A 27,266-nucleotide genomic window follows, 5' to 3' on the forward strand; every position below is an offset into this window, starting at 1 on the left:
GCAGCTGCGACTGGGCCCGGTCCTCCAGGGGACCCAGCAGCCCTGCGACCCGGGGATTACACCAGTGCGGCCACGGCCGCATTTTGCCAGCCTCTTCTCCTGGGGGGCCTAGGAGCTGGCGACCTCAGGGCCCCCCTGAGGCTGGCAGTGGCGTCACTTTGCGGGCGAGGGAGCATTCTCCCCTGAGCTCTCTTTGCCCAGCTCCCTCGCGCGCACCACAGTGATACCGGAGCCGGAATATGACGTCACTCCGTCTCCGGCATCAGTAAGCGGCATGCGAGGGAGCTGAACAGGAGGATCAGTGCTCCTTCGTCGCCTGCAGTGACCGGCCACCCAGCAGCCCCACTGGACCCCAGGGAAAGCTGGAATCCCCTCAGTACTCCAAAAGGTAGGGAGTCTGGGGGATTAAATAAAAAAAAAAAAAAGTGTGTGTGTATGTGTGTTAGTTTGTGTGTGTGTCAGTGAGTGTGTTACTGTGTGTGTGCGTGTCTGTTACTGAGTGTGTTAGTTGTGTGTTAGTCTGTGTGTGTCTGTTAGTGTGTGTCTGTTATTGAGTGTGTGTCTGCTGGTGAGTGTCAGTGAGTGTGTTAGTTTTTGTGTGTCAGTAAGTGTGTTACTGTGTGTGTGTGTTAGTGTGTGTGTGTTACTGTGTGTATATCTGTTACTGAGTGTGTTAGTTGTGTGTTAGTTTGTGTGTCTGTTAGTGTGTGTCTGTTATTGAGTGTGTGTCTGCTAGTGTCAGTGAGTGTGTTAGTTTTTGTGTGTCAGTAAGTGTGTTACTGTGTGTGTGTTAGTTTGTGTGTGTCTGTTATTGAGTGTGTGTTTGTTAGTGAGTCTGTATGGTGTCTGTTAGTGAGTGTGTGTGTTTGTCAGTGAGAGTGTATGTTTTGTAAGTGAGTGTGTGTGTATGTGTGTCTGTCTGTCAGTGAGTGTGTATGTATGTCTGTCACTGAGTGTGTGTGTGTGTGTCTGTCAGTAAATGTGTGTGTCTGTTAGCTAGTGTGTATGCGCCTGTTTGTGAGAGTGTGTGTATGTCTGTTAGTGAGTGTGTGTGTGTGTGTGTATGATTGTCTGTTAGTGAGTGTGTGTTTGTTAGTGAGAGTGTATATGTTTTTGTCAGTGAGTGTGTATGTGGGTCTGTCACTATGAGTGTGTGTGTGTGTGTGTCTGTATGTGTGTCTGCATGTGTGTGGGTCTGTATGTGTATCTCTTGGTCTTGATGGGTATCTGTTTGTCTGTATGTGTATCTGAATGTTTGTCATTAAAGGACCAATATAATGCCAGGAAAACAAACTTGTTTTCCTGGCACTATATAGTCATTAGGTCCCCCCCCCCCCCCCACCCTTGTGACCCCCCTCCTGCTGGGCTGAAGGGGTTTCTCCAGCGCCAGGCTCCCTTGGCACTGGGGATCTCTCCGCCACGATCCGCCTCTCAGCTCCTAATGCGCATGCACATTCGAACCGCCCATAGGAAAGCATTACTTAATGCTTTCCTATGGTCGGCCAGAGTCTTCTCACTGTGATTTTCACAGAGAGAATACTAGAGGCTGGATTAACCCTCAGTGAAACATAGCAGGGTTAAAACTTGAGGGACCTGGCACCCAGACCACTTAATTGAGCTGAAGTGGTCTGGGTGCCTATAGTGGTCCTTTAAGTGTATGTGGATCTGCATGCACTGGCATACATACCGCAGTCGCAGGGGTCGCAGCCCTGCGACCAGGTGCCCGCTGCCATGTGTTGCGCAGTGTAAGCGCCGGGGGGTGGACCACGGATCAGTTTTCGCACCAGGGCCCCTTGGATCGTGTGTACGCCTCTGATTACAGTGTTACAGCATATAAATCCAAGCCAAATAGCATATATAAAATAGATATCTTTGCCTACTATATCTGAAATATGTTTTGTTAGAATAAAATGTTTGCCTTGTTTTTCTATTGTACAGCGCTGCAGAATATGTTGTCACTATATGAATAATTGCAACATTTAATCTACCCATAATTCAATTGTGAGCTCATTCTGCCAGCACTCTTTGTAGTTTCTGCTTGGGCTGATGAAAGATACCCTGTTTAGTATAATAGAAATCAGAAATCAGAATCAGGGAAAAGAAAAATGAATAAAAGCTGGCTCTGCAATCAGACACCTCTCTTGCCTCATTACTATAGTAGTAGTGGGCTGGATCTCCCTCCCACTGAGACTGTTGTCAGAACAGTATTGTCATCTGATTGGTCCACACTGGAGACAACACCTGCTTGACCCCTTCATTCAAGTGACACAAGAGCTTGCAGAGGATATTTGAGGCACCATCCCTCCTCGATTGCAGTCATTCCCAAGCACTAGTTCATCAGATCTGTTAGTACTGTGCCTGAGCCAGGGGCTGAGCTGAGCTGAGCTGGTGCTGGTCTCCTCACACATAGTAAGCCTTCTCACTCAAAGCATCAAGCAATCAAAGACAGGACCATGTGCTTTATCGTGATCCCCAGACTGCTCGTTCTAGGGCTGCTCTTTGCAAGTTTAGAAACCGTTTTTGGGACAGATACTACCGAACTCCCAGAGAGCCCACAGGAGGAGAAGCTTGCTACCCAGCAGAAAGGACGCCTCTCCCTGCAGAACACAGGTACAGATCTCCCACTGACAACTTTGTATCTCTAGGGATTAATTGCCCTGCCATCTCTGGAACTTCTGAAACATCTGCAGTATTCTAACTCCTGATCAGCCTTATCCAGCCTCAAAGATGGATATGGGTGATTGGCATTGCGGTCCAGCTTTACAGACAGTGATCTCCACATTAAATGTTAACACTCCCTAGAAACCCTCTATTTGACTTCATTATATACTGTATACATATTTAACTTTTTTTTAAATAATTAAAAAAAATAATAATAATAATAGCATATATATATATATATATTATTATTATTTTTTTTTTTACTGTTTAAGAAATGCAGATATTTTATATGATTATATTTGTGCATGTTTTAAAAGAAATGAAATCAGCGATTCCTTTGTAGCATTAGTGAGTGCCTTTTAGGACATGTTTGTTTCCTGATGCAATATATCTTAGAATGTGTATATGACCTGTGTTTGGGAAGATTCCTTGCACAGTAGTCAGAGATATCGTGTCCTGGTGACAGACTGTGTGATTTACATAGTGAGATTGTCAAGTGGAATCTCGTTGCTGTGTAAAACTTTGCTAAAACCACGTGCATGTCTCAGTAATGGAATGTCCCAGTGATCCCTACATGGGCATCTCAGAGTTAATGTCTTGCACTGAGGGGAATAAAGAGAACATACATCCCCAGACAGGCTGTAGTAAATAGGTTGCTGTTTTGTCTGTCAAAACCAAGGTCTGAGATCTTTGTACAAAAAATGCCCTGTCTGTAGCTAAGCAAATATGTCAGTGAAATTCACATTGCCAACTTGGGTTAACAGTAAGACTTTCAGGGAGTTGTTTCGATTCCCAAAAATTCATTTTTGCACAGAAGGCTGGCAGTGTCATAGTATTTACTGGTATTGAAAATGATCATATATTTACATAGCTCTTACATAGTAATCTAGGTTAGGGGAAAAAACTAAAAACTAAGGTCCATCGAGTTCAAACTTTCACACACATCTGTTTATGCTGTTGATGCTGTTGATCCAAACAACAAAACTAAACAAACAAACAAAGAAAAACAAAAAAATAATAATTTTGAAGCAATTCTCAATTGTGCCCCATACAAGGGGGTGGGGGTCTCTCTCAATTTAATAATGTCAATTCAATTTCTCCTTGGACCAGCTTTTAACTTATATAATTATGTAATTATTATATCCTTGAATGTTCTTTTTTTTAAAAAAAAATATGCATCCAGATCTTTTAAAAAACAAATCTGTGCAGAATAGTGTGTGTGTGTGTGTGCGCGTGTGTGTTAATTTATTACACTGACTTTATCAAACTTTTTTTGATCAAACAAGTTTTCTAATTGCTGTTTTACTTGGATATCATAGTTTAAATCACTACTGGAAGCTAAGTAAATGAAATTAAACATTTGTCTAGGCCCTACATGAATTATAAAAAGACTAAAATGTTTTTAAGATGCTCAGAGGCCCAGACACTTAATTACACTACACAATGCCTTGAGATTTTAAGTTTTAATTGGCAAACTCTTTATTCCCATCTGTTACTGATCCGTTTAATTTGTCTCATGTGCACCAACATTTTGTAAAAATCCGTTGGTATTTTATAGGTTAAGTATGACACTGTATCTTCCATTCTCTGTTTGCTTTGCCTCTATCTTTTGGGTTTTCATAGGGGACATTACAGCGAATTATTCACTAAACCGTGAATCATTGTGAATGTTTCAACTAATTTGCAAAATTCCCCAACACAAACAAAGTCACTGTTGACTAAGCTAAAATAATTACATGTTCATTTTACATCAATTCACTGTTCACAATTCACAAAAGCAGGGGTGCCCAGAATGTAGATACCCAGACGTTGTAGAACTACAACTCCCATGATGCTTTGCATGCCTTTAGACTGACAAAGCATCATGGAAGTTGTAGTTTCAAAACATCTGGGGATCTACCTTTTGGGCACCCCTTCACTAAAGTATGAATTGCTGGGATACCCATGAATTGTCCAAGAATAGACAGTCTTATTTTAGATATTATTTTAAAGGACCAAAGGTTGGAAAAAAGCCCAGCATGTCACAGCTCCTTCAGTGGTATATCTATCTCCATGTATACGGTTAGTGTTTCAGTTAGTGAATCATATTATTTCAAATAAAATGTATAGTGATTATTTGTAAGGGGTGTGTATAACAAGCAGCAATTATTCTGAGCTTTCACTCTATAAAATTAACCAGAGGATTACCGTAGATAATAAAAGTGAAAGGGATAAGATTGCAGGTACAGACAGTTCACATCTAGTGGTGATTGTCAACAATCTGACTTCTCTTTAAGGTGTGAGCCTAAGCCAAAGTTAACCCATTGCGTGGTAGTAGTGCATTTATTCATTAATTTTACTAAACATTATCAGGGTTTCTAAATTGTGAATGGTCCATATTTCACCAGAGAGTTTTTGGCCAGGATATCATACCTTCCAAATGCCCCCGCTTATGAGGGACAGTCCCTATTTTGGGCTCAATGTCCTTTTATTGTTGGTGTGTCTGACTCTATAGCTCTATAGTTCTACAGCAATAATACGCACAGTAATGTGTTTAAACTACAATACATGCATTTAGAAATTAGTCTGTATAAGATGCATTGTTCTAAGTTACACTTTAGTTGCATAAATTGTAAAATAAATGTCACTTACAATCTCTGAGAAAAGCCATGCCCCTGACCACACCCACAACGCTAAAATCAAAGTGTCCTTCTTGGTCCATTTAAAATATTGGGCGGTATGGCATAGGTAAACTGGAAAAAGTCTCCAAGTTATCGATGTTTTCAGCTCAGCTAATTTAAACCGAACTTTGCAACTCACTGGTGAATTCCTGACATTTCATTGTTTTCTGAATAACTTAAAATATGATTGGAAACATTAGGACCACCAAAGCTGGCTTGGAGAAAGTCCACTTTAAATTCACAGTAGTCACAGCTTGGCTATTATAACATACATTTCGTAATAATGTGTGTAGATCAGACACAACATTAAATCCACCTGCCTAATATCGTGTAGGTATCATGCTGCCAAAACAACTCTGATATGTTTGAGTGTGTTGAGACATGGACGCCACAAGACCTCTGAACATGTACTGTAGTGTCTGGCACCAAGACACTAGCAACAGACCTTTTAAATACTGCAAGTTGCGAGGTGGGGTCTCCATGGATCTAAATTTGTTGTTCCAGCACAACTTACAGATGCTCAATCAGATTGAGATCTGGAGAATTAGTAGGACAACGCAACACCTTGATCTCTTTGTCATGTTCCTCAAACCACAGTTTTTGCAGTGTGGCAGGGTATAGTATCATGCTGAAAGAGCCCTGTGAAGCGGTGTACTTGGCCTGCAACTATCTCTAAGTAGGTGGTTCATGTCAAAGTAACATCCATGTGATCCAGGATCCAAGGTTTCCCAGCAGAACATTGCCTAGAGTATAACACAGCATCTGCCAACCTGCCCTCTTCTTATACTAAATCCTGCTGCCAAATGTGCATCCATAGTGCATCCTGCTCCCAAATAAACAATATGCAAGCCCCCGGCCATCCATCTAATCAAAAATATTTAACCTTCTTCCATTGCACCATTAACCAATTCTGATGCTCACATCCCCACTGAAGGCGTTTTCAGCGGTGGAAATGGGTCATGGACACTCTGACTGGTCTGCGGAAAAACTGTAATGCACTGTGTGTTCTGACATCTTTCTATTATGATCAGCATTATGTTTTTTTCAGCAACAGTAGCTCTTCTGTGTGATAGGACCAGATGGGTTAGCCCTTACTCTCCATCTGCAACATTGAGCCTTGGTTGCCCATGACCCTGATGCCAAGTCACTGGTTGTGCTTCGTTGCACCACTTGTGGTAGGCACAAACCACTGCATACCAGGAACACCCCACAAGACTTGCTATTTTGTGGAAACTCTGACCCAGTCATTTAGCCGTAACTATTTGGACTTGTCAAAGTCACTCAGATCTTTTTGTTTGATCATTTTTCCTGCTTCCAACACATAAAATTCAAAAATTGACTGTTCACTTGCTGCTTAATACATCCCACCCGTTGACAGGTGCCATTGTAATGATATCATCAATGTTATGAAATCCACCTGTCAGTGGTTTTAATGCTGTTGCTGATCAGTGCATATAATGCAGCCTTTTTATAAGGTACACCTCTGTAACGGAGCTCCATGTACCTCCGCCAAGGACCGCTTCATAGCTGGAACAGAGGACAAACGTGGCTTGACTGGGCCCCTGGAACCGCTCCTTCCTGGAGCCAAATGGGGAATTTGCTGTAGACACCCCCAGGCACTGGACGACACACAGTTTTGGAATGCTTTAATGGCAGCCACAACTGGCCTTAGATGCATGTCCCCATGCAAGGGGCACTCCCCCCTGGACCAATGACAAAGGTGTTTAAATACATGACACTCCCATATACAAGCATACAATCCCTCCCCTCTGCCTGGGAGATAATTTGATCGGTAACTGTGCTAATTCTAATCCAATTATCTTCAAGCACAGATAGTTGCCCATTTGTACATCCAGTGTCCTGAGGAGAAACAACCTGGATGCACTTCCCCCTGGTTGGACCAAGCACTCACTGGGGATGGAGCACACAATTCCCCTCTCTAGGGGGTAAATCTTGCCGCTGGGGAGAGGGACCGGCTGTCCCTTCTCCCTGTAACACATACTGCCGCTGGGGAGAGACACTTTCCTCTCCCTGGACCTCACCTACAAAGCCCTCCATGCTTGATGGGCAGAGGCCAGCGGTGCTCTGCCCTGTAGCCAGCTCCGCCCTGATGCCAGCTCGTTTGCTGGAAGGAGGTCAGTAGTTCCCTCTCCTGCACCTGGAACATGGTTGGGAATGGGCAATTTGTGATCTGGCCAGACTGTCCAGCATCCCTGTAGGGCTGGTGCAGAGACCTCGGTCCCATCTGCACCATCCACACCAGGGGGCTTGTCTCTGGACGACATCGACTATCTCCACTCCCTGTATCTTTTCCTGTGGTGAAGGAGTAGGACCAACTGTCCCCTCCCAAGGTGTCTCTGGCTGCCGCTGGGTAGTTAGACTGACTGTCTCCACTCCCTGTATAATACCCTGCCGCTGGGGAGAGAGGACGATACACTCCTCTCCCTGTAACATACTTGGCCGCTGGGGAGTGAGACCGACTGTCTCCACTCCCTGTAACTCTATCTGCCGCTGCGGAGAGAGGACGATATTCTACTCTCCCTGTAATGCATACTGCTGCTGGGGAGATGGACCGGCTGTCTCCTCTCCCTGTAACATACACTGCCGCTGGGGAGTGAGACCGACCGCCTCCACTCCCTGTGACTCTGTCTGCTGCTGGGGAGAGAGACCAACTGTCTCTTCTCCCAATAACACACTCTGTCGCTGGGAAGGTTGGAGATCTGGGCCGGCTGCCCAGCGTCCCTGTAGGGCCGGTGGAGAGACCTTGGTCCCATCTCCCCCTGCCAACTGGAGTTCTTCCCAGGACCAGTCAATATGGTCTTCTATCTCTGGGGCTGGTTGGGTGGTACAGTGTCCGGGTCTCCTGATGACAGGCTTAGTTGCTGGGGAGGAGGGACGAAACTCAACGCTCCCGGTGATATACAGTCTATAAGCTTCACCATGTCAGAGACAGGCGGCGTTACCTGGCTAAATAGGTGAGCATAGTCCTGCTCGAACTCCCACTCCAGGTTGGCCAGACTGGAAAGGTCTGGCTGTATGGAAGCAATCTCAGTAATCTCAGTTGTCTGCCCGCTCAGCTCGGATGTACCAGAAGCGAGCACTGGTGGTTTCTCCGAACCAGAGACTAGTTTCAAAAGCCTCCCACAACAAACCAGGGCCATTGTACTCTCCCCCCTCAATACACTTATACTCGATCAGCCATGGGTAGAGGTGGTAGACATGCCACCGCAGGGCCCGCTAGGAATCATCCATCCACAGCTCTCAACTAGCGTCTCCAGTTTGCTTACCCATTCCTCTGAGGACTGGTTTCCCAGGAACGGCATCCGCAGCTCTAGCTGTTCCGCTTGGTGCTGGTTGGTGTTCAGGATTTCCTCACCCCGGAAGGGTAAAATTTTGTCAAGGTCCTTCCAGAGATCGGCTCCAAGCGTCATCCTCCACTCTGTCTCTCTATCCTCTGGGATAGGGTACTCCATAGTGCGCAGCACATCCTGGAGTCTGGCGTCGAAGTTGGATACTGCCTGGCAGTACTTGCCTTCCATACTGCAGTAGTGCTGATTTTCCCAAGGCTAGGAAGCCATCCTACCGCTGCCAACCAATGTAACAGAGCTCCCTGTACCCCGGCTGGGTACCTCCGCCAAGGACCGCTTCCTAGCTGGAACATTGTACAAACTGCAGCACTTCTCCCCACAGTCGCCGTGGCTTGACTGGGGCCCTGGAACCGCTCCTTCCTCCAGCCAAATGTTGAATTCGCTCTAGACACTCCCAAGCACACAAAAAAAAAAACACTTTTTAAAAACACCCCAAAAGTACCCTAAAAATATATAAAACCCCCACCAATGTTACATCCACATAATAGCCCTGATCTGGGTGACCAACATATCCAAAAATCACCCAGATCAGTTCAGGGGTCCAGGAATTTCCTGGAAGTCATAATTTTGACCGACCGTGCACATGGTCCTATGCCAAAACCGTTCTATGAAATCGGTGCTTACAGTCGGTCAAGTTTGGTAGTCTTTGATAGGTTTCCCTGCAGGGCCCATAGTCTGTGGGCAGGAGGCTGGCAAGCAGGCTCCTCCAGGAGCTTGTGGCAAACTCACTTGGAGAGGGGAGTTTGTCACAACATCTAAGTATACATTTCTTGTTAATGTAATTATCTACTAAGCCAAAAAGCAAAAAAAATACATGAAAAAATTTAATTCAATAAAAATAGTTCAAACCAAACATCAGAACAAAATGATCATGTAATTAATGTTAGATTTGGTGGCTTGATTATCACAAACACTGATGATCTGACATTTTTATGCACAACAGCCTTTAGCGCTTGCAAACAGACTTTGGTGCAAGAACAAAATCCAGTGAGAGACTGGAGGATAAAAAAACCTTGTTAATGAAGTAGATAACAGGAGACTGGCCTGACTGATTTAAACGAACACTAACAAGTAACAGAATACAAATATGTATTCCTAATAATAGAGTAGTGTAGAAGCTATTTAGATGAACACCCCTTGACTGATTCCAGCACAGAGGTTTTTTCGGTTCTGGTTCCTTCTCTGCCGACGTCATGGCGTGTGCCACGTGTATAGGCCTTCCCCATAGGAAAGCATTGAGTCAATATTTTTCAATCAGGTTTTACAAGACGCTGGACATCCTCATGCAAAGCGTGAGGACGTCCAGCATTGTTTCACAGCGTTAAACGCTGTGAAACTGCAGAATGTGCCTCTTGTGACTATCTGGGAAGTGAACAGTCTACACCATCAAGAAACTGAGAATACATTGGGTGCAAGTCCTTCAGTACTGGACAACAGATGAGCAGAACAATGTTGTCTGGTCTGACAAATCTGTCTTGTGTCAATGGTTCAGGCTGTTGATGGTTTTATGGTGTGCCAGTCTGGCAGTGGTGTTTTGGTGATGAGTAGATTTGCTAAATTTTGTTTTGTCCATGAACGAATTGGTTAGCCTGAACACAATTTAATTGATTTGTCCTGGAAATGCATTTATACCATGACAAATCGATTTGTTTGGGTATGGATTAAAAGGCTTTTGTTTTGGCCAAATCGGTTTGTTTATGGAGGAAACAATTTTTTGCCCATATTTTTGTGACGGGAATGTATTTATGGCACGTGAGGTTCAGAATACCATGTGAATAATCTTTAAATGTCATAACATACCCAAATATTGTCGCTAATGTGCATGTTTTAGGCTGTGAATTTGAAAATAAAGTTGACTTTAAAAGTTCTTACAATTTGGCTATTGTAACCTAAAATTTCTAATTCTCTTTGAATTCCCTATACATTTTCAACAATTCACACTTTAGTGAATGATCTGGTCAGTGTGTGTTTGAAATGTATTTTTATTAATAAACATGGGACAAACCTGATCACTCAACACCTTAAAGGGATGCTATAGTTACCAAAACAACTTTAGCTAAATGAAGCAGTTTTGGTGTACAGATCATGCCTTTGAAGTTTCACTGCTCAATTCACTGTCGTTTAGGAGTTAAATCCCTTTTGTTTCTGTTTATGGAGCCCTAGCCACACCTCCCTTCACTATGACTGACACAGCCTGCATGAAAACAAAATGGTTTCATTCTCAGTCAGATGTTAACTTACTTTAAAAGTTTGTATCTCCTACTCTGTAAATCGGACTTTAACAGAGGATACTCCTGCGAGGTCTAGCAAACTGTTAACAGAGCAGGAGAAAACAAATTCTAAATTAAACAGAATTTGCAATAAAGGAACTGTAAACATTAGACGACTCTTTACAGGAAGTGTTTAGGAAGGCTGCGTAAGTCAAAGTAGGGAGGTATGAGTACTAGGGCTGCATAAAAGTGATTTAACTCCAAAATGGCAGAATTGAGCAGTGAGACTGAATGGGCGTACTATACATCAGAAGAGCTTCATTAAGATAAAGTTGTATTGGTGACTATTGTGTCCCTTTAATAAATAGAAAGGCTTTTCTGACAGATCTCTTTATTCAAGTCAATATTTAAAAAAAAAAAAAAAAATCTTGGCTATTCCCGATCAAGCAACTGGCCTCAAATCGGACTGTTAAGAAAACTGAAAGAAAAAATAAATAAGCACAAAATCAATACTCAAAATTCTAGATATGCCGACTAGTACATGCAACATCTAGGTGTTGATGTTGTTGATTATAATTAAAGTTCTTAAGAAGGATATTGTTACTTTGAGAGGATATGGATTTTCTTTTTACCACTTAACGATCTTACAGAAAATACATCCAGCATCACCTTTCCTAGATCTTCCTACATGAATAGTTGTTAGTTGAGAAACGTTTGCTAACTAGAGCAGCCATCTCTATTACATTTCCAGGAAGCTGCTGCAGATGTTAGACATGCACAGCTAAGAGAGGTCACCAGGGCAACAACTTGTAGTATATATTATATTTAGTTTTACAACTTGTGTGCACTCTGTAACCCTTAGGTGGTATGTGAGCGGAAGGCGTTGTTTGCCAAACATCATATTACTGAGTTACTTTAGCGGCTTCATGTAACTCATCTTTCTGTAGTAACAAAGTGCAGAATTACATGGAATACTATGGGATAGAAAACAGGATTGCAATATTTAGGTAACATAAGGCTGCTTTGTGAAAATTCGCCAACTTGGCCATAAATAGTCACAGTTTAGTAGTTTTAGCTTAAATTGTGCAATTTGGTTTTGAATTCACAGCTATTTGCTACAATAAACAGGTTTAATTACCAATTAAGAAGCAGACAAGCTTTGAAATAGTGGTTGGTTTTGTATATACAAATGTAACTATAATGGACTAAATTATGTGATTCCCTGTTGGAATCATCACTGTAAGGGTAGTCACCATCACTGGGAGCAGAAGGACACTTTACAGAGGTTCCTAAATTGCTCATATGCCTACGTCACCCTGTGCCCATTATAGCTGCTGGGTGTTTATAATGTGTTTGTACACTGTTAATTGTTTTCTGTACTCTCCTCTCCTGTTGATACTTGTTACCAACTGAGTGGATTTGGCTATGGAGCCTGTATAGCACCATCTGTTGGTAGCAACAGCTATATGCACTACCTGAATAGCAAGGCTAGTTAATTTGCATATACCGGTAGATTTGCATATTGATAATTCTGCAGGCAGGAGTTTGTGTTAAATATTGTCTTCACAACCCTTTTATCAATGTTATTATGTTATTATAATCCCCTGTATGTTTTCTGACATGTTTTGGTTATTTGTATTTTATTAAGTTTGTCACAGCAAGCTTGATGTAGTAAACATTTGGGCTAGTCCCAAGTAAAAATTAAGCTTTGTTAGTTTCTATTTAATGTCCTGTGTGATTTGTTAGGGATCCCAGTCACACAGTTGTCATACCTGTTGGCTGGCTAGCCCTGGAATGAATAAAGAGAGATAGGCCTGAGAGCAGCAAGTAACTTTATAGAGGCAATAGCAAGCACTACAAGCAGAGCTGCAGCGGAATAGGCAGAGTGGACAATTGCTGGTCAGGTGGAAAAGCTCTAGAAGGACCCCAGTCAAGCTGTGGTAATGGGGCAGAAGGTATCCCGGTTCCAGCTAGTAAACAAGCTTGACAGAGGTACCCAGCTGGGGTACAGGGAGCTCCATCACAATCACAATCAATGGTTTAGTAAATAACCCTGTACTACCTTTTGCTTATTATTTAAAGAAACACTCCAAGCATTTTAACCACTGCAGTCCCCTGCTGCACCTTTGCTGAAGGTCATCTTACATAACATGCCAGGTACAAACTGTAAGGCTAGATGCCACCCCTTCCTCCAAACACTAGTAGGCACCAGTCACTATAGACTAATATGATTATTTGGATGGGCTGTTCATGATTGGAAAGTAATTTAGTTAAGTATAATATTTACGATGTCACAAGTATGTAGATTGTGTCATTGCACAACATAAGTTATGAAATATATAGGGTTTATTTTTTAACATAGTAATATTCTGTTTTCACATTGATTGACCAGTAATTGGGTTTGTTTCATGGGCATGCCAATTGGCACAGTAAATTGTATTAATGTGTTGATGGTTCTTCTTTAAATGTCACTCAGATTTTTACCGTGCTTTTCTTAGTTCTCCGTGAAACTGGAATTTCAAAACAATATTTACATTTTTTTGTTGCTTTAGCATTTTATTTGCCTCAATGATGGTTATGTAATTTTTATTTTTCACACTCTTATCACAGTCATTACAAAGTTCAGAGTGAGGTTACATTGTCATAGTGACATAGTTGTCACAGTGGTCAGTGAGTGCTGTTTTTGGCACAGTGACATTCCAGTTATTAGTTATTGGAGTGTTGTTTGTCATAGTTACTCACAGTCATCACACTCATCTGAGACATATTTAAAAAACTGTCTTAAGTAAAAACTGTCATCTCTTTTTGTTATTAATGCAAATGAATTTTAATTATTAATATTTTTGTGTTATTTTTATGCATACGTATCAACTAATTTGATTCTTCAGGTGTTAACCTCTTAAGGACCAGTGATGGTCCATGTTGTAATAACAATATGTTCTTTAAAGGGACACTCCGCTGTCCAAAAAGGAGAAATTAAATAATGTGTCTGCTTCTCCTGCTCTATTATATATCTTTGTCTGGACTGCACTGTTATGTAATTTACTAAAGCTTTAGTATAAATTTAAAAGAAAACCGAGCATCTCATGAATTAAAGGTTAACATAAGTTATCAGGGATTTTCAATGTTTTATTCAATGCTGTCAACTCTAGAGAAGTAACAGTTCCCTTTAAAGATCATATTCCAAAATGGAATGACCCACTCTTACTTACTGTAGGGCTTTGTGGAGCAGCCAAAGCCAAATAAACGTAACATTCCATTGTGGCCCTCTTCTCTCCACACCAAATATTTCCCCCCATCTAATCCGTACAAGGCACAGAACCATAAGAACCATACTTAATGTACACATGCGAGGTATAAAAGGCCATGCAGGGTAATTGGAGTGTAGCCAACGGACACACGCTAGGCTCTTATCCGAATCCGATAGTGGAAAAAGCGCCATCATACTATGATAACACACTCCACTGATACACCGGCCACATCTTATATCTCTTGCATTGTACATTGCCTTAAAGTTACACATGTTTCATACCGCACTACTATGTCAGTTGTTCGAAACTGTTGGATATTGTATGTCATAATTTGCCACACTGTTTTAACTGGAGGCCTGCGAGCCTCACTCTTTGTGTCTCATTTCTCAATTGAATTTACCTAAATAAAAACAGATTTACAAAAAAAAAAAAAAAAAAATCCATTGTGGCATATGATAAATAAGGACAATATTGTGATGACAAACAGTGTACTAGTTAATCCTTAAGTTAAGTCTCATTTGGACCGAAGCACCAATTATCTTTCAAGGCTATACACAATGTGAATAGCTGAAGACAACCCAGAATACATGTGATGCCAGATGTTGTAAATGCACACTAGATTTCAAATACCTGCATGGTCGTAGTTTGGATCAGAGTAATTAATGGGACTATCAAGATCTCTAAGGCACTTTAACTTGCATAAGTGCTTTACGTAATTTTACAAAAAGTGCAGTTTTTAGTGGAAAGTGCCATTTGTATAAATTAACCCTGTTACACCCCCTCCCCTCCCGATTGTCAATCAGACAACTGGTACTGTTACTTCCTGGTTTGGCTAGCTCAGTGGAGCTAAACTCAAGAGGCAAGGAATTGCCCAGAGCATCTGCCTTGCAAAGACTTCTGCATTTTGAAGCCTGTGATTGGACTGGGTAATAAGAGGAGGTTTTTTCTTTGTCTTCACACAGAAGAACTGTCACATTTCCAAGCAGTAAAAAAAAAAAAAAAAAAAAGTCTTATATGTACTAAAGAGTGATTGTGTTTTTTTTTTGTTTGTTTTTTACTGGGCAACAGAGTGTCCCTTGAAAGATAATCATCCCCATAAAGCAATGCTAATCCAGGAAATGCACTAAAAGATATGTTTACTTATGTTATGCATTTTATGTTTTTAAAGCGGCACTGTCATGCCGAATCCCGTTTTTTTTTGTTTTTTTTATTACCTCTTTTTTAATCTTTATTTTCTGCTCCGATCTTTATTCAGGGCGCCGCCATCTTTGTGTGGGTAGGTGAAGTCACTGTGGGAATTTCATCTATTCATTCATTCGAACAAACATTGAGTATCAGTGTTCGTTTGTTCGTTCGGTTTATTACAAGGAGGGAGCTACCGGCGTGCAGCTCCCTCCTTGTAATATGTACAGATAGAAGCGGCAGGGAGCAATGCTCCCCACCACTTCATAAGCCCCCCAGGTCCCACTCTCACTCTATGGGGGTCAATATGACCCCCATAATAGCATAAGGGAGATTAAAATGTCCCGAATGCCCCTACTCGCTATACCGCGAGTAGGGCCATGTCTACTAAACAGTGAGCAGCCTGCGGACCTATTGTCCTTTCCCCCTCCCCCACCCTGAGCGGCGGGTGGGGGCCATGAAGATAATGAGGGGGGGGCTACTGTCCTCCCCTCCAGGCCCCCACCCCTGAGCGGCGGGTCTTGGCCATACTGATAATGGGGGGGGGACCTACTGTCCTCCCCCCCAGGCCCCCAGGTGGGGACCATAAAGATAATAAGAGGGGGACCTACTGTCCTTCCCCCCCTAAATAAAGAGTGGGGGGACCTACTTTCCTCCCCCAGCCCCCACCCCTGAGCGGTGGGTGGGGGCCCTAGATCAGAATGGTGGGGGGATACCTACAGTCCTCCCCCCGGCCCCCACCCCTGAGCGGCGGGTGGGGGCCCTAAAAAAAACAATAAGGGGAGGACCGGGGGGGAAGACGGTAGGTCCCCCCCACCATTCTTATCTAGGGCCTCCACCCACTGCTCAGGGGTGGGGGCTGGGGGGGAGGACAGTAGGTCCCCCCCCTCTTTATTTAGGGCCCCCACCCACCGCTCAGGGGTGGGGGCCAGGGGGGGAGGACAGTAGGTTCCCCCCTTATTGTTTTTTTAGGGCCCCCACCCACCGCTCAGGGTTGGGGGACGGTAGGTCTAGGGCCTCCACCCACCGCTCAGGAGTGGGGGCCGAGGGGAGGACAGTAGGTCCCCCCCTTATCTTTATTTAGGGCCCCCACCCACTGCTCAGGGGTGGGGGCAGGGGGGGAAGACGGTAGGTTCCCCCCCCACCATTCTTATCTAGGGCCCCCACCCACTGCTCAGGGGTGGGGGCCGGGGGGAGGACAGTAGGTTCCCCCCCTTATTGTTTTTTTAGGGCCCCCACCCACCGCTCAGGGGTGGGGGACGGTAGGTCCCCCCACCATTCTTATCTAGGGCCCCCACCCACTGCTCACGGGTGGGGGCCAGGGGGGAGGACAGTAGGTCCCCTCCCCCTTATTGTTATTTAGGGGGCCCCCACCAGCCGCGCAAGGGGGGGGGGGGGTTATTAGGTGTTTTTTTTTGTTTTTTTGTTACAGTGAGCAGCCACAGGCTGCTCACTGCTTACTAGACATGCCCCTACTCGCGGTATATATAATCTTTACTTAGTATTAGTAAATTTGGCTGAAAGACCAATTTAGGTCTTTCAGCCTTTTAGTAGATAGCTCCCTGATACCGTGGGAATTAGGGAGTTATCTTCTAAGCGGCTGCAAGATGCAGCCGCGGCAATGAATAGGATCGGAGTTTCATTCATTAGAATGAAATTGCGATCCGAACAAAGTGCCGAATTGCGTTCTAAAAGAAACTAACATTCTGTTCTCATTCAGTTAGAACGCAATACGGCAGCTTCGTCTAAAATGACAGGAAGCATCGCGGGAACACAGAGGAAAGGTAAGAATTATGGGAAAATTGCTCTGACCAGCAGAAATGAAGCACGCTTTGCTCCTCCGCTGGTCAGAATCCCTACTTTGTCTTATGATTTTAAAGAAAACTAAAGAAGACAGGAAGAAACAGAGAACAGATCCTGAGAGAGGGGGAGAGGAGGAAGAGATTGAGGAAAGGTAAGTTCGGCATGACAGTGCCGCATTAATTCAAATGTAAGCATTTCATTTTTTCCCTCTAATGGTGTATTTATATGCTCAGAGGAAGCAATAATGAATAGCACATAATAGTAAAAGAGTATATTATAGTATAATGATAGTACTCACATGCCATGCAAAAGATATCTGAAAAAATTATGCATGTTAAAAATAAATATAGCATTGCAACGGGCATGTGAAATATAATGGTGTATAAACTCTAGTTAGATGTAGGTACCAACACAACAATTGAACATTTAAATACTTGTCCTTTTTCAATCACAGCCGAGATTCAGCACTGCCTAGTGAATGCAGGAGATGTGGGATGTGGCGTCTTTGAATGCTTTGAGAATAATTCTTGTGAGATCCGTGGTCTGCATGAGATCTGCATCGCGTTCCTGCACAATGCTGGCAAGTTTGATGCTCAGGTAACTGGCAGAACAACACTTAAAAATGTATTTTATTGTATTTATTTCTTGATGTTGCAATTTAAGGCTTACTTAAAGCATCATAGCATCATCACCAAGCATCATAACCACTACAGCCCCCTGGCCCTGTTCCCCGGCAAACCGTTTACCAATGTCCTGCCTCCTTAGCCGTATCCCTGCTGGGATCCAATGCTCTCTCGGGATCTAGTAACAAGCTTCCTGCTGCTGCAGTAGCTGGAAGCCATGGCAGTTGACATTTATTGGCTGAGAGTGTCAGCTGACCAGTGACTGACATTGTCCCATGAAAGTTGGACAGAATTTGACAGCCTTTTAGGCTGGCTGATACCACTATGATGCTACCAGAGTTGGAGTACAAAGCAAAACGCTGCATATAGATACTCCAGGCACAATGACCACTTCAAATCACTGAAGTGGTCATCATGCTTGGGATAACCCTTAAAAGAGGTATCTGATGTAGGCGCAATATTTGCTATACAATAGTTTTAGTTGTTGGTTCATTCTAAATGTTTGGAGATAGGATAGTTGTCAATGCAAGTATTTATTGGAATTAGTAGTAATCCTCAGAGATGAAAACTTCACCCTGCGTCATCATTTTGAATGTAATGTCTAATCAGATCTGCTTGGTTGAACTGAACTGTTACATCTAGCACGTTGTGATGCAGCTGTTGGATTAATTCTGAGTTTAACTGCTTTTTTTAAGGTGAGGGATTTTATTTCCCAGGGTGTTGGTGCAATGGAACTTTAAATGAGACGCAGGGCCCAGATGATGAAAGCAGCCACAACTGACTTCAGCAATGAAAAGGAGAGCTCATTAAAGGAACACTCCAAGCACCATTATAACTACTGCCCACTGTAGTGCTTATGGTGACAGAAATGTCCTGGCACCATCTCAGTCTGATACTCAAACCATTTAAGAACAGTTTGACAACTTACACAGGGTCTGTCGAGCACCCACCACCTGTTCTGGAGATGTGAGCTTCTGTTATCTCCAATGGACCATGCCCAGCCAATTGATTCATCCCTGCACTGCCAGGCTCTGTTTAGTGCAGGAGATTCCAAGCTACAGAGGTGGAAGCCGGACCTCAGTGGACGCTGGGTAAGTTGTGAAAGCATTCTTAAAGCACTTGACTACTTACTGAAGTCGAGGTACACCTGTCGTAGAGTTTATGTCAACATAAACTCTGCAGCGGACTATAGTGGTTATGTTGCTTGGAGTGTTCATTTTAAGGCAAATGAATGCAGATCCATTATGGTGGCCATATTGGAGGAGGCAGAAGCAATCTGTGCTTTTTAATTTATAGATCTTATTATTTTTTTATTAGCTCATTTTGTATGTTACATTGTGTATCTAAATGAAAGGTGCACATTTATGTCAAGGGACACTGTGGGCACAGTTTTTTCTCATTGAAGTGGTTATAGTGTCGGGCGCAATAGTTCCAGACCTAAACCATTTTTAATGTTTTAATGCTAAAGAGTTCCCAGCAGCCCACCCCCATCCGTGTTTCTTGGGCTAATAAAAAAAACATTAGCCTGAGCAGAAATGTGTGGATGTGATTTGGTGAGTGTCAGCTGACCTCTTTCAGCATATCACAGTGCTCATTACTGGCATGAATTGCTGTAGCAAGAAGGAAGTGTATAATGTCTGCTTCAGCCATACTTCCTCAGGGGCTGGGCTGAGGGTGAGCCTATTTAGTGTTAAACTGCTCGAAAATGGTTACTGAATGGAGGTACAGTGCCAGGGGACACCAGGCACAATAACCAATTCAATGAGATGAAATGGTTATAGAGGCTACAGGGTCCCTTTAGGAAATGTAAAAATATTTTTTCATGATACCAAGAGCCTCTGTATAACCAGATGTTAGAAGATGAGATGTATATTTAAAGTGTGGTTTTTTTTTTTCTTTTTCTTAATTTCCTTAGGGAAAGTCATTCATAAAAGATGCATTGAAATGCAAAGCTCATGGACTGCGGCACAAGTTCAGCTGCATCAGCCGCAAATGCCCTGCCATTAAAGATATGGTTCATCAGCTCCAGAGGGACTGCTATGCCAAATATGATCTCTGCTCTGCTGCCAAGGAAAATGTCCAAGTGATAGTGGAGATGATTCACTTCAAAGATCTTCTGTTACACGAGTAAGTGATGATGTTCAGGGAGCACTGCATTTATGCCAGTCATTTATTGGAAGATGCTAAGAGGACATCTTGTTAAGACGATTAGCTGGATAGCAACACAGTTCATTGAAGGTCCACTGCGACCACATTTACAGGTCTGCTATTTAAACAAGGATTTACAAAAATTATGTAACACTAGCCTGAAAAGAATATGTATTGTTTAGCAGATCACATTCAATTACCATACACTAGCAATACCCAATTACATTAATTCCAATTAACATGGGAAAAACTGTCAGTTTAAGTGATATACACAAAAGTTGCCAATATTTTGGTTTATCCACTAAACTATGAAATGTGGGCAATCGCCAAGGAAACTATAAAATTACAGACCAGAATAATTGAACTGAAACTCCCCAATTTTGCACCTCAGCTATTTTGGCCTAAAATTGTTACTACCATGTACATTCACCACAGTTCCACCAATAGTAAATAAACTTAATATTACACTTAATGAGTCTAAAGTTATAAAAAAAAAAAGAAAAGAAATGTTCTAACTCCTGTCTTTTTTCCAATTTTTTAAAATGTTTTATCTTGGATGCAAAGTGTTGACCCGTGCAGACACATGTCTCCAAACATTTCAAATGGACTAAGAGGGACTCTTTAAATTTAGGGGTGTGAGTGGGGTTGTGGCCAGGTACAGGTCTGTTCTGCAAAATATTAAGTGACTTACTAATAATAATATTTGCAACTACAATGTAATTTAGAACAAGAACAATGTATGTTATTTACACAGACTGGTTTCGAAACATATTTATTTTTAAGACACATTACTGGGAGTATTATCACTGTGAAGCTCTGTTACACACTGAGACACACCAACAATATGGAACAGAGGGATGTGTGCCCAAAACAGGGACTGTTCTTCCTAAATTAAGACACTTGGGAGGTGTACAGACAGATAACCACTTCTTTGTATGGATAAAAACGAATAAACGAGTTTATTTACTAAATGGTGGGTAATTGAAAAGGGAAATTCAAATTTTAAACTAAAATCACCAAAGTGCAACAATAATAGTTACATTTTCTGGTTTGGGAAAAAAAATATATTCTACCCCCTTTTTCTATTCAGTTTAGTCTATAGATTATAATTTGTGTGCATAATCATATAATGTGTCAAAATAACACATGCACAATGGGAAAAAAAAGTGTTTTTTTGTTTTATTTTGTAATAATGTAAAAAAACAAAAACCTTATTTCTTTTTTTAGTCATATATTCCAGCTGTTTTCTCCATATATTAATAAATGACTGCATAAGTTATAATACATCATATACTATCAGTAGTAAGCAGATTCCCCTGCTGAAACAATGGAAGTAGAAGCTGCAGCCCGTGGCAGCATGCCTGATGTCCTCTGTGAAAGAATACAGCATAGTCACTGCCCAATGATAAGCACATATATCGGCCTCCAGTTAAACTAGCACATACTGTAGTCTGTTAGTAATATGTGAGAAAAAATCTCTTGGACGGACTTGATTCCTCCCCCTTAATTTTAGGAGCAGACTGTTTTGCTGTTTCAGTTTTTTTGATAGAATGAGTCCTGTACTCCCGGTATGGTCAAGTTTCTTAAATATGTACTTTCAGCACATTCACTGTTGGATACGTCGATGATCCTATGGGTCAGCTGTCCGACTATATTTACAAACTGTCTTATCCAAGTCACTGCCGCTTGCATTTGTCCATACCTCCCAAGTGTCTATTATTGAGGAGGGACAGTCCTTATATTAGGTCTCTTTTCCGTGCAAATCTCCCTCTTTTCTATGAGCTGCATAATGTTGTTGTGTCAGAGTATATAACAGAGCTCCACAGCAATAATACTCCCAGTAATGTGTCTTTAAACTACAATAAATGTGTTTTGAAATAAGTCTGTGTAAATGAGACACATTGTTCTTGCTCTAAATTACATGTTATTTGCACAAATTGATATTAGGAAGTCGCCTAAAATTTCTCAGAATAGTCCTGCCTCGGGCCACACTTTCACTCCTACACCTAAAATGAATGTGTCACACTTTGTACATTTGATATGTTGGGATGTATGATTTTTCCCATTATTTGTTCATTTCACACAGCAACTTTAAAATGCCCGGAACATCTTTAAATTCTCTTCTGTGCACCGATGCGGCGATGCTCTGCATTGCTGTGTTTCCTATTAATGTATTTCCAATGGACAGATAGACACTGATACTCATCACCCGTTAGTCTACTAAGTTTTGCATCTCCAGTGGGTACAGATCAGTCTGTGTTTTCTCTTGATGTGATACCTGCACCTCAAGCAATGTGGCGGTAACAAATTTTGACTGTTGTCTAAGAAGATGCTATAATTTTCATGTGCTCATTATCATTATTCTTGCTATAGGTTCCATGAGTAATGTGGTTTAAACATAGAAGGTAAATGAGTTTTTGTCAGCAAAATGTGACTTTAGTTTAAATCCTGCCTATATTTCTAAAACTCTGTACGTAATAGTTTAGATTTCACTTTGTGAACCGATTATTTTGTCAATGTGTTCGTTTCTCAGGTTAATTTAGTGGAACACACTTGCTTCTCATTGTGTAATTAAATCTATTAACAAAGATGTGATGAAAATTCAAGCATAAGCATAGGATTTTAAGACATGAAGAACCTAGTCCACTAACCCCTAATCTAATACCCGGATATTTGTTTGCTACATTTCCAACATTTCAATAAAATTAAGATAATATATTTGTTTTAAATTCTTGTATAAAAATGGTAATGCGAAGGCATAAATAAGCATTAGGGGACGGTCAAGTATGCTTATCTTGCTCTTCTAGTTACATGTAGGAAGATGTCGATGGTAAATTGTAGAATAATTACTGCAATGCCACACTGCACGTATGCAATGAAATGATTAATTGTATCTATGTTTTCCTCTAGACCTTATGTTGATTTGGTTAATGTTCTGCTGACATGTGGAGATGAGGTAAAGGAAGCAATCACAAGCACTGTTCAGTCCCAATGCGCCCAAAACTGGGGTAGCCTGTGTTCCATCATTAGCCTTTGTTCATCAACCATTCAAGGGGATGGAGTGGTTGTGTCAAGCTCTGTTTCTGTCAAGAACCAAGACAAGAACCAAGATACTGGCAAGGCCTCTCGCAACCAAAGTGAGTCTCCTTCACAGTCAGATGTGGAACGAGATGGTGGAAAGACTTCTAAACATGACAAAGAGAAAATTATTAAAGGACATCCAAATGTTCATGCCCGTCCCAAGACTAGTTTCCATCACAAAATGGCATATAGCGCCACTGAACTTTCTGATGAACCGGCTGGGTTATCAGATATCAGGAGGTGAAATGATCACCTGCCAGTATTCTTTTTGTCATTCCAGTGAGAAGTCAATTTTATCCTTCCTATGGTCATTCCAAAGTATTTAATATTCAAGAGGATCCTGGTGTTCCTCCAGTGCATTCTCGGATTGAGCAGATCCATTCCAGGCTTCTGTGGAGAGAAGGGAGCAATTCTTTAATGTTGCCTTACTTATATTTTACTCTACCTTTAAATGTGTTTACCCATCGATCAGACAACTATAATATTAATCACTTTACATATTTATTATATTAATTTGAATTCAGACCAAACAAATAAACCTTCATAAGGCGCCAATGAGTTTGGGTTTTGCCTAAAAGTAGAATAACGTCAATTTGCTTAGTGCAAAAGCATGTGGAACATAAGAACTAGACACATGGCTGGCCTATCTATAGATGACAGAGAATGTCACAAAGAGCGACACGTTCACTATTATAGAATGTTGAACATCAGCTGTAACTTTTAAGGAGGTCCAACTTATTTTATTGGTCCATACCTGAAATAAACTTTATTGATAACAGGTCAGTCTCAAGTATGGTCAATGTGTCACAACAGATATGTGATACCTTTCCTCCCATGTCTCATCTCGAGGCCCGACCTAGAACACTGTGTAAGAAAACAAAAGCACACATGCCCGTCATTTTGAATCCATGCAAAGCATTGAATGTCTTTTTCAACAAATCACCTCAGCATGCATGATATAAATATATATATATATTATTTCATATTACAAGGACATATTTCCTTATCTTTATATAATGAAAACTGCTGCCAATGTGTGTGTATGGGGATGATCGTGAACTTATATATGTGAATGTGTACGTTAATATATGTGTATATAAATCTGTATACATATATAAATGTGTACGTACTTATTGTATATATAAATATATATTTTTATACATACACATACAGTGTGTGGAAATCTTTCGAATGTATGACATTTAGAGTTCTGAGTATGTTTACATGTATATCTACTGGTTCTATTTTGCAGTTAATGTGTATATTTAATACTTCTATTTATTGTATTGTATTTCTTACTATCAACACATTTATACATACCTTTACCTATGCACACAGTATGTCCATATTCTGACACATTTCACAGATGCACACATGTTTAATATTATGCACAAACAGATACATTTCTCTTTTACCTAATTTCATCCATCATCTTTCCTGACTGTGTTGTACATATTTTACGCCACTAGTAGAACATTTTGTTAAGCAGTGTAATATAATTTTATACGGTTCAGTAACGTTATTGACATCATAAAGCATTATTTATTGCTATAATTATTTTATTAATAAACATTTTATGATCAATGAAGAATTGTGTGATTATTTTGATTTTACTAATTTGGAATGTCTTGTAACATGGAGGGTGTAACATGGATAATTTACGACTCAAGAACAATAAAAATTGATATAGTGCCTTGTTATTCAAGTGCATTTAAAGCAAAAATAATGTTAATAGCAAGGAGCTACTCTTGTGGATTTTTTGTTTTTTTACTAGATGGATTCTATTACATGCACAGTAAGCTAAATAAGCTTTAGAAGTGGGAGAACAATGATTCTTGACCTAAGGATTAGGTACTCATAATCTCAGGCCCATCTCAGTCTATTTCTTATGGCCTTGGTGAGTTCAATGACATCCTGCACGGTGAACATAAAATATGAATGCTAAAGAAGTCAGATGCATTTTGGTTCTCACTATTTAAACTCCTTAACTTTACTATTTCAGACATACTGTTCCCATTTATTTTGAAATCCTTTTTCAAACTGTCTCCCTATCCTTTGTACTGCTATTGGCAACTTTTAGTTTGAGACAAACAAAAATGCCAACTTCATTCTTCTTACACAGGAAGACAAAGGAGAGGTCAATGAGTGCCACTGACTTATTGCTGAAGGTATTTTTCTTGCCTTTTTTATACCATTTTTCATAGCTTGTTCTCCTTTTCTTGTTCCCAGTTCATCTCTGTTCATTCTTTTGCATTTTTTTTGTCCTTCGTTTGCATTTTAATTATTACCATTTGTGCTTTTTCAGGCTTTTTTTTTTTCTGTAACTAATTTTTGCTCCCATTTGTGTTTTTTTTTCTCTCTCTCTCACTTTCACTAAAATTTTTATTTTTTTTTTCATTATAATACATTTTTCCTTTTTTTCGTTTTCACCATCTCTCATTCTCCCATCATATTTTGTGACTGGTCTTTTATGTATTTGTTTTCTCAGCTTTTGTCCTTTTTATCCCCACTCTTTTCCGTTTTTTGTTTTCTTCTCTTTAAAGTCCTTTATGTGTTTTTGTTTTTGCATTTTTCTCTTACCGATCTCTCTATGCTCTCTTCTTGTCTTTTTATTTCCTTCTCTCACTAATGTCAGCATTGCGCAATGTTGATTCCTGGGATTAATCCGAAAGAAAACAGTTATTAACCAAATGTGCTTACAATAGTAATATCTCTAATGTCTATTAGAAGATAAAGATTTGTTTTGGGTTTTTCTTTTTTCTTTTTTTCTAATTATGCACTTAAAAATACAGTTATGAACTAGAAAATACATCTACAATATATAATATCCTAGAAAATGGTTCCGGTAGATCTGGGAGTGTTCCCTTCCTCTACTTTGGTGTTTTCTGGTAGTCACCTTGAGCTGTACTATAAAAAATAAAGCAAAGGTAAACTCACAATGCTGAGTTGCACACCTGCAAACATCCTTGACCTTAGGCGAAGAGAGAAATGGGAAGAACAGATGGAAGATGTATAAAAATACTAGTGTTGCACAACTTTTGAGAAAGCAAATAAAATGTAATCAAAATAGCATAAATAGTGTGTCCCAGTGGTATTTGGGGTAATGGCTTTAATTTGCGGTGCAGTGTCCTGCAAACCATGATCCCATACATGATGTCTTATTATAATATAATCAATTAAATCATTACTGTAGCACATTTAAAGCATAATTATAAACTATAGACCCTGATCACAACACAGCTCCAGCATTCGACCTGCAACCTTTTTTTTTTTCTACCATTTGGACGTTATTGTATGAGGGTTTTCACTGTGTTCATAGTACAAAAGATCTGTTTTCATCCTGTAATGCCAACAGAGTCAGGAAATATTATGGATTGAAAGCTGTGCCTTCAGGTGATCACTCAAATATTGGTCAGTGATGGACAAGAGGAGTTTAGTACCTCTCAGCCTTTTTGCAATACTCAGATGTGGAAAAGAAAACAGAGACAGCAAGAGAACTGATTGGTTTCAGAAACAAATATAGAGAGATTAGACCGATATGGGGAGTGATCTTCTAAAAACAGTCTAGTGAAGTAGAGGCTTTGAATATCTTAGTGAAGGATTCTTCTATTGTTATAAAAAAAAAAAACTCTAAGGGAGGAGCTTCTATAGGTTTGAATTCTAGGGATTATTATAATGAAGTGATGCAACAGAGGAGTTACAGGGACACTTATGCAGTTTTAAATAAAGACCCTTCAAATATTTATCATTTGAGATTGTTGTCTCTTCTTGGCACAGCAGTGGGAAATAGTGTGATTAGTAGCAATGTAATTGCTAAATTGGAGCAATTTAGATTTGGAGATTTGTTTTGGTCTCAGCGGATCTGCTGATAACCAAACTGTAAAGTAGACAAATCATGAACCAACCAAAACGCGCAGTAGCTGAGCATGTTTTTTTGAATTTTGCGGCAATAGAGAAGTGACCAATTGAGGGGAAAAAATTAGGGAATTAAGAAAGTTTATATTTATAAATTTAATAAATGTATGAATATAGATTTTTATTTCCCTGTATTGCTTAGTTTTTCTCACTTGATCTGTGAACCAAATGGAAGGAAAATGCCCCTATGAGTTTGGTGCAAAATATATGTATAATGTTTATGTGCAAAATATTTATGTACAGTATATATTTTGCAGTACACTAATTGGCCTATTTTTGCTCCCTTTTGGTTCATCTGATTCATTTCCCAAATCATTTTTTTGTTACCAAAATTGTGCAGAGCCGAACAAACATATAGACAAAT

General features: G+C 40.7%; 1 protein-coding gene and 1 non-coding gene across 2 annotated transcripts; both read left to right on the forward strand.

Annotated features, from left to right (window-relative positions):
- The first annotated feature begins 2,303 nt into the window (after window positions 1–2,303).
- Window positions 2,304–24,517, forward strand: STC2 (stanniocalcin 2). Its single transcript, XM_063445235.1, has 4 exons — window positions 2,304–2,610; window positions 17,590–17,732; window positions 19,674–19,885; window positions 22,817–24,517. The coding sequence occupies exons 1-4, from the start codon at window positions 2,454–2,456 to the stop codon at window positions 23,229–23,231; spliced, it is 927 nt and encodes a 308-aa protein (XP_063301305.1). The 5' UTR covers window positions 2,304–2,453; the 3' UTR covers window positions 23,232–24,517.
- LOC134603908 (small Cajal body-specific RNA 11) lies at window positions 16,140–16,278 on the forward strand. Its single transcript, XR_010090645.1, has one exon. It is a non-coding gene; the product is annotated as a small Cajal body-specific RNA 11 (non-coding RNA).
- Window positions 24,518–27,266: the final 2,749 nt, after the last annotated feature.

This window comes from Pelobates fuscus, chromosome 3 (assembly GCF_036172605.1).
Source record: "Pelobates fuscus isolate aPelFus1 chromosome 3, aPelFus1.pri, whole genome shotgun sequence".
Lineage (NCBI taxonomy): Eukaryota > Metazoa > Chordata > Amphibia > Anura > Pelobatidae > Pelobates > Pelobates fuscus.